General features: G+C 36.8%; 1 protein-coding gene across 1 annotated transcript; it reads right to left on the bottom strand.

The window, feature by feature from the left end:
* Positions 1 to 202: 202 nt before the first annotated feature.
* On the bottom strand, positions 203 to 7,356 carry LOC129005303 (tubulin alpha-8 chain-like). Its single transcript, XM_054434160.1, has 6 exons — positions 7,210 to 7,356; positions 4,101 to 4,356; positions 3,289 to 3,590; positions 2,409 to 2,579; positions 1,048 to 1,404; positions 203 to 559 (listed from the first exon to the last, which is right to left on the bottom strand). The coding sequence occupies exons 1-6, from the start codon at positions 7,219 to 7,221 to the stop codon at positions 266 to 268; spliced, it is 1,392 nt and encodes a 463-aa protein (XP_054290135.1). The 5' UTR covers positions 7,222 to 7,356; the 3' UTR covers positions 203 to 265.
* Between the last annotated feature and the right edge of the window lie 397 nt (positions 7,357 to 7,753).

Below are 7,753 nucleotides of genomic sequence, written 5' to 3'. Positions count from 1 at the left end.
GTCCACATTACGCCGGGTTTGCAAGACTCTACTGTATCTATGTTTTACCGAGGCTGATTTTGCCATGTTCTCTTTCGACCAAAAATTTAAAACCAAGATTAACATTTTAATTGCTTAAAAACATTGTAGAAGTACAAAGAACCAAGAGATGAAAAGGATAATGACAAGTTTTTTAGCAGCAAATCATTTTAAGTCGACAACATAACTTTATATATTTTATTTTAACTTTGTGGATACAAAAATAGTTCTCCCTTGGATATAGATTTCAATGTTCATTGTTATTGTAATCACAGTCATCCAAACTTTTATTTACTTCTAGATAGTCAGACTCCAAAACTGCGAGATCATCTCTAGCTTCTATGAACTCCTCGTCTCCCATGCCTTCGCTAGTGTACCAATGTACAAATGCTTTTTTCGCCCACATCAAATCAAACTTCTTGTCCAGCTTCCTCCAAGCCTCAGCAATGGCTGTGGTGTTAGACAACATACACACAGCTCTCTTGGTAAGTGATAAGTCACTATTTACAGGCATCAAAGGGGTTTGATAAGTTATCCCAACCTTGAACACAAACAGGAATGTGATAAAACATGTAAAATAATAACCATTTCCAGTAGACCAACAAGATGCTATAGATATATTTATGTGATTTGATTTTACCCCCTAAAACTCAACAATGCAGAGTTTTAACCAAACTGTTGACATCAAACTGTTCTTAAATAACCCTTTGTTTATTTAAGATATATTAGTATATATATTTTTTTAAATATAAGATAGGTATTATATTTCTCTCTAAGAACTGGGGCTTATTATACCCTCTTGATAATGCATGGGATGGCAATTGCAAGGCAAACTTTAACCAAACCATCAAATCACATACCGGTATTGATCATAGAGATTTTTCAGCAAAATGGAAGCAGTAATAGCCAATTTGTTAGTGTTTCTCATCTGGTATCATCCATTGGTATTTCGGTAACTTTGTACAAAAAGAGTGTTAACCCAAATCAACAGTTAATTGCATACTGTATTCAAAAGAAACAAAAACAAACCTTGAATCCAGTTGGACACCAGTCTACAAAGCTGATGGTCTTTTTATTTTTCAACATCGCAATAGAAGAGTTGACATCCTTGGGGGCCACATCCCCTCTAAAGAGCATACAGCACGCCATGTATTTGCCCTTTCTTGGATCACACTTTACCAGCTGATTGGAGGTGTCAAAGCAGGATGTGGTTATGTCACTGACTGAGAAATTCTCATGGGACGATCGGTTCTTGGAGCTGAGCGGTGCGTAGGCGATGAGAGGAAAGTGGATCCTAGGGTATGGTACAAGGTTGGTTTGGAACTCGTTCATGTCCACGTTCAAGGCTCCGTTAAACCTCATTGAAGCCGTTACAGCAGATATCGCCTGGAACCAGATTAACAGAATCATATTATATACTGTAGTATCAAAAATATTTTAATTATTGCGACCATTGCAGTTGTCGGCTACTCGTTCACCACTTGAAAACACTCATGATCACCAAGCGCAGATAGCTCAGGAGGTAAGGTACTAAGTTACTACTAAGCTACTAGTAAGAGGCTCATGATGCGAAGGTACCAGGTTCAAGACCCGTCTGGGCCAAAAACTTTTTTATCGTTTTTTTTTCTTCAAAATTTGTGTTTATTAACTATTTAATCAATTTACTCAACTGATAATTAAGCTTTTCATACTAAATCTATATTATTTTGTGTTTTTTATGTTCAGGCCCAGACCACACTTTATCCCAGGGACATCCCATAGTAGTCCCATATGTCCTGAGAATGTCCTGAAGACTACCCTGGGATGACCTCGGATGTCCCACGGATATGCTGCGAGCTTATCCGTAGGACATCCCCGGGCGGGGACATTACGCATTCCTGCGGATATCCTGGGATATCCCAGGTTGACCAAAGGACTACTATGGGATATCTTGCATATCCTGTCGCAATATCCGTGGGATGTCCTGAGGAGAAAGTGTGCTGTCTGGGAGTGGACACTTGTAAATCAACATAAATTTTATCTTTCCAAAAAAGGCCCTGAATTTGCTTTACTGAGGAAATCTGATATTGTTAACAAACCTAGCAAGAAAGATTATATCCCAAGCCGTCTTTTATTGTCGGGAAAAATAATTAGAAAACTAAACTTCACCTTAGTTCATCTATGCGTTGTTTAAACTATATGCACTACTGTATGGTGTTTTGGTGCTGTGGTTTAGTTATTCACTTCCAAGAACATGGTGACTTTTTCAACATTTTACAAAATATGAAGAAACTATAGGTACTTTTAATAATTATTTTAACCAACTAGACCGGAAAGTTCATTAGTGAGAGGGATTAAAAGAGACAAAAGTCAAATTTTATTGTTGACTGGTTATTATTATCCATTCTGACCTGACCGATGATGCGGTTGAGGTTGGAAAACGATGGTCTCTCGATGTCCAACTTCTCTGTACATATGTCGTAGAGAGCCTCATTGTCCACTATGAAGGAGCAATCAGCATAGTCCATGCACTCGTGTGTCATGAGGACACTGTTGTAAGGCTCCACTATTGAACTGCTGACCTACACAAGGTGCATTATTAGCTTATAATTATTTAAATTAATTCTTGATCAGCAATGTACAAGTTATTAAATTTACAGAAAGTAAATAAATATACGTGTTATTTGAAACATATACTTACCCTTATTACTGTCAATTCAGGAAGAGTTAAGGAGTTACCCCTTTTTGCATGTATTTGTTAAATACCTTAAAACAACTTCACAAGATAAAACCTCAGTCAGGTTCAAACTTACGAGGAAATTGGTTAGCTTATCCATATTTTTTCCAGATACCAGTTGTACCTAAACATGTCACAGGCTTATGCAGAAACATGACCAATTGAGGTAAAATCTTTCTCTCAAGAGTGTGGTAGCCTCGCTGTCTATTCATATTTTATATTATAAAACCACCTCTTCTAGTGGCCCGAAACAGTTCAGTACAAACAGGGCCTCACCAGACTTGTTGGGTCCAATATGGCATCTGAGATTGAGTAAGCAATTAATAATTTACTTATTATTTAAGACTGCATGGACTTAAGCCTTAATATCGCGCTGTAATTGGGAACTATGCTTTTAATGTTGTATTGATATACAAATAAATAAATGTCACAGTACAAGATCCTACTCTATCTAACTATAGGCCTATGCAATAAAACCATTCATAAGAACAGGAATATTAACTTTTTGAAGATTAAAAAACCTCCTCATAGGTAACACATTCTACAAGCCTGACCTTAGGTGAGGGGTAGACCAAGAACTCAAGTCGGCTCTTCTTAGGGTATTCAGCTGCTAGCTGTTGGAGTAGTAGAGCAGTCAGACCAGTGCCGGTGCCTCCTCCTAAGGAGTGGTAAACAAAGAACCCCTGTAGACCGTCACAGCTCTCTGTCATCTTGCTGATGCGATGCATGATGGCGTCCCTCATGGGTTGGCCGATGGTGTTGTGGCAGCGAGCGTAGTTGCTAGCTGCATCCTCCTTGCCACTGAGTAACTGCTCCGGATGGTACAGTGCTTTGTACGGACCTGTGCGGACCTCATCTGTAACTCAATGGAGAAATCAGTTGAATCATCAGGGATGCCACTGTAAGTGTGAATTTGTATTGGTTAAAATAAGCTCACAAAAAAATATACTTCACACTTGCCTGTCCGCACAGGCTTCAAAGGCCTGTGTGCGTCAAAAGTATCCAAGACAAGCGAGGAGTGAGCAGCACAGCACTCAGGATTCAGGTAAAAGAACACATACATACAGTATATTGTTTCACCCGCTTGAATTCTAGAAGTTCAAACTACTTTGGATAGGCACTGTAGGGATAAAATAAATTACCGTACTACAATCATAATGAATTTAAGATATTGATATTTAAAAAATGTTTCATTGAAATACTGTTATAGTTAAATATTTGTGATTCTGATATATATGGTGATCGCCATCAGGGTTACCTACAATCGTTTTAAATGGAAAAACACAAACCTTGTACATGGTAGGTACCGTATGTAGTTTATGTGTTACCCTCATCAACTCAGTTTATCAAGTATTCACCAATTCACCTATGACAGTTGGCTCCAGATCAGCAAGGATAGCTCGAGGGACATATCTGTGATTCTCTGTGATGGAGAAAAATGCATCACAGCCAGATCTACAGGTTATGTCACCGGAGACCTTGTCATTTTTCAGTGTAGGTTTACCATCCTTGTCAATACCATGTTCCATGCAGTAGAGCTCCCAGCAGGGATTGGCAATCTGGACTCCAGCCTGACCAATGTGGATGGAGATACATTCCCTCCTGTCACAACTTCCAGCTCGCTAGAAAAATACATATAAATTAAATGTAGTCTATTATTAGATGGTACAGGGGAGTGGAAACTTAATTATATCAGTGTACTGTAGTGCAGGCCAAATTATAATAAATACAATTAAGAATTCTTTGACTTAAACAATGGTTGATCAAGACTATATGATACACAAGGATCAGTGTTTCTACTTTCAGATTATGTTATGGGATGATGTATTGTACAAGGAGGATTCCAATATATAAAGCGCTTGCGTTTACTAATATCACTAATCTATCAGATTTTACATTGTTTCATGGATTAGGTAGGTACACTAAATATATAATACACTATGGTACATAAATATAACACTACAGTATAGTTGTATTTATAAAAACTAAATTCTTACTCTTTGCTATGATTGTGACAACAGACATCCCTAGTATAACATTTGTAGAATCACCCTGTTATACAGTACCTAGAAAATCATCATTGTAGGTTGCCTGATTACATTATCATTAAAAAGAGGGGACCATAATAAGGCAATGCCTCCGTAGACACATTTTTCCTGGATGTCTGTCCACCTCTAAAGGGAACTGATTGTTCAAATCTAACTCTTTTTCCTCATATGGGAATCTCTTGTATTTGAGAAGGTGTTGAATCTTTATCGTTATCATTCATCATTATGGAGCCTTACCTACTTTCACATATTGCCTGAGAATAAAGGAGACAAAGGATAGGATAAGCAGGCTAAAAGACCGTTTAAATTGTGCCTATTACTTACTGTATTTGCCCCTCATCGGCCTCATCGTATGATCTTATGAACACAAAAGTGCAAAAAGCTATAAAATTAGTTTTCTTGTTGGATAGGCTACATACAGAAAGATACAGTAAATAAAAAGTTGCAAAATGTCAGATGGGTGCAATTAACTCACAAACAATTCACCTGTCACAACCACCGTTTATTTTAAATGAACCTCCACCATCAAGCTGCACTCTCAACCTGATAGAAATATGATAAAACTCTTGATCTTTATCGTCTCCTGCCTGGGAGACAAAACTTATAAGACCGTATTGTCATTGATCGAGACCTAAAAGTCTGCCGCAATAACAATACTGGTAAACCCAAAGCCCAAACAGTGATATTTTAAAACTCAAACTCAAGGTGCTTAGCCCATGTCAGATTCAACTGACGCACCCCGGGTTTTTAAGCTAGAAACGCAAATTCAACTAATAAAAGTATAGAATGTTGCTATAGAGTCCATTCACAAAGTTTAGGCGGTTTAAGGGGAAGATTTCCTGTGTATCCCCACCACTTTTTTTAGCTTAATGTTTATATAAGCTGATCCAGCTTTCGGCTGTTATTTCATAGTTATGGTGAAGTGGGTCGAGGGGATGGAATCTCTTACCCTCAAACCGCCAAAATTTTGGTGCCTGGATTATAGTGTACCTACAGTTTTAATTTCAATCATAGTTTTGCTGTAGACAACAATATTGCCGCGCATAAATTATTTAAGTAGGCCTACTAAAAATGTGTTTCTTTTCATGGTCACACCTGTATAAACTGTGCAAATTGTTTTGTTTAAACTAGTTCAAAATCGTCATGAAGATTGTTGAATTAAATAAGTACGGTAGGTACCTCCTTGTTAACGTTTTTGTAGAGAGACGGTGATTTTTGTTGGGGTGCCTATGCCTATGCTTGCAAATATATAGAAAAAGTGAGGGTTTGATCGTGTTACTCTAGATGGACAAAATAATGGCCTGTGGTGTTCAGAAGATTATGTCTGTTTTCAAGACTGTAAAACTAAAGAAATAAAAGTTTTAACTGTTCAGCCTCCGGATAACTGTATATTTAAAATGGTTTACGATATCCGCATTTTTCCTTGGTAGCTGTACAGGAGTTGTGGCTCCTTATCAGAACCATCATCAGGTCTACTAGACTTTACTTCAGTCGTCTTATTTGCTTTTGTCTATAACCTTTGTTTATTTTGTGTTTTTTTAAGTATCCATTTTATTTTACTGTATCTCCTGTGTATGTTATTTATTTAACTCTGTTGACAAACTTCAAATGAAGTGACTACTGACACCTTGTACTTAGAGCTTGTGATGGTTCTGATAAAGAGCGGAAACTAGTAGCTAGTAGCCACTACTACAGTAACCAAGGTTTACGATAGGCTACTATATGCATGCAGATATCGTAAAAAATTTTAGAATAATAAATAATCAACTGGATAATCTCTTCCTGAGATATGTTGACTCTCTGTTAAGTAGTAGCAATATGACAGGAAATTTGTTTTTAATTGTTGAACAATTTTAAATTTAGTTTTTGCAGGGCTATGATTTAGATGTCTAAACTTACATGGATGGGGCATAGTCACACAAAATAATACACATAGTCACCAGGGACGTAACTAGGGGGGGGGGGGGGGGCACGCGGGGCATGAGCCCCAGGCGCCAGTTGTTGGGGGCCAACACAGGCACAGATTTTTCAAAAAAAAATTGTTGAAAACATTTTTAATTCGTCTTGTGTTGCAATATATTTTTTTATTTTTATATTAGTCTAAGAAAGTAAAAAGTGAAATGATGTATGCTATCTGACTGTTACTATACTGTTTACAAATCATGTCAACGGTCCGTATGAACTTGTACGGAGCGAGTATGAGGATGAGCATACTGTGTTGTCTGTCTGTCGTCGATGAGTCACTAGGTTGGCGCCAATCTTTTTTAAGAAGATTTGTAAGGAATTAGTTTCAGTCCAATCGAGGGGGGGCGCCAAAATAGGTGTTTGCCCGGGTGCTGAATAGCCTAGTTATGTCCCTGATAGTCACACATTAATAGTCTCACTTGTGACTATTTAAAGATTTATGTAAATTGTTTAAATACTTACATTATATTCCATTTTCGTGCAAAGAGAGATTGAAGACTATAATTAATTGATAATAGTACTTATAATTTAGTTAACAAAAAATTTTGATAACAAAAATTTAAAAAAAGTGTTAAGTAACTGAAATTTTTAAATTGGTATAACAATGAGTGTTTGTTTACATTGCAACAGGTGTTTTTCTTTTTGTGTATTTAACTGGTCTAAAAGAAAGTTTAAGAGCACATGATTACATAACTCTTATTGCATCGATCAAACCTGTGTACTCTAATTAGTAATTACCCATTATATTATAGTTTCAGTTAGTAAAAATATATTACCTACCTGAAAAAAACACTAATTTAATTCACTCTTCATTTCGATTTTCTATAAGTGTCTATCAAAACAAGGGTATATTCTAAATAAGTACCTAACAGTTTCAAAGAATGTTTAAGCTTTTTTAAAGGTGTGCTTTGATTTGTTCTAAGCATGTTTTAAATCTTTGTCTGTGGGGGACATGGCATTACTATTACTCCAACCTATCCACCTATTACTCCAAAGACTGGTTTGT

The sequence above is a fragment of the Macrosteles quadrilineatus genome, unplaced genomic scaffold (genome assembly GCF_028750875.1).
Source record: "Macrosteles quadrilineatus isolate MER2022 unplaced genomic scaffold, UCM_ALF_1.0 Scaffold_19__1_contigs__length_3004403, whole genome shotgun sequence".
NCBI classification, from domain to species: domain Eukaryota; kingdom Metazoa; phylum Arthropoda; class Insecta; order Hemiptera; family Cicadellidae; genus Macrosteles; species Macrosteles quadrilineatus.
The sequence above is the reverse complement of the archived record's forward strand: the minus strand, read 5'-3'. Positions and strand labels throughout refer to the sequence as shown.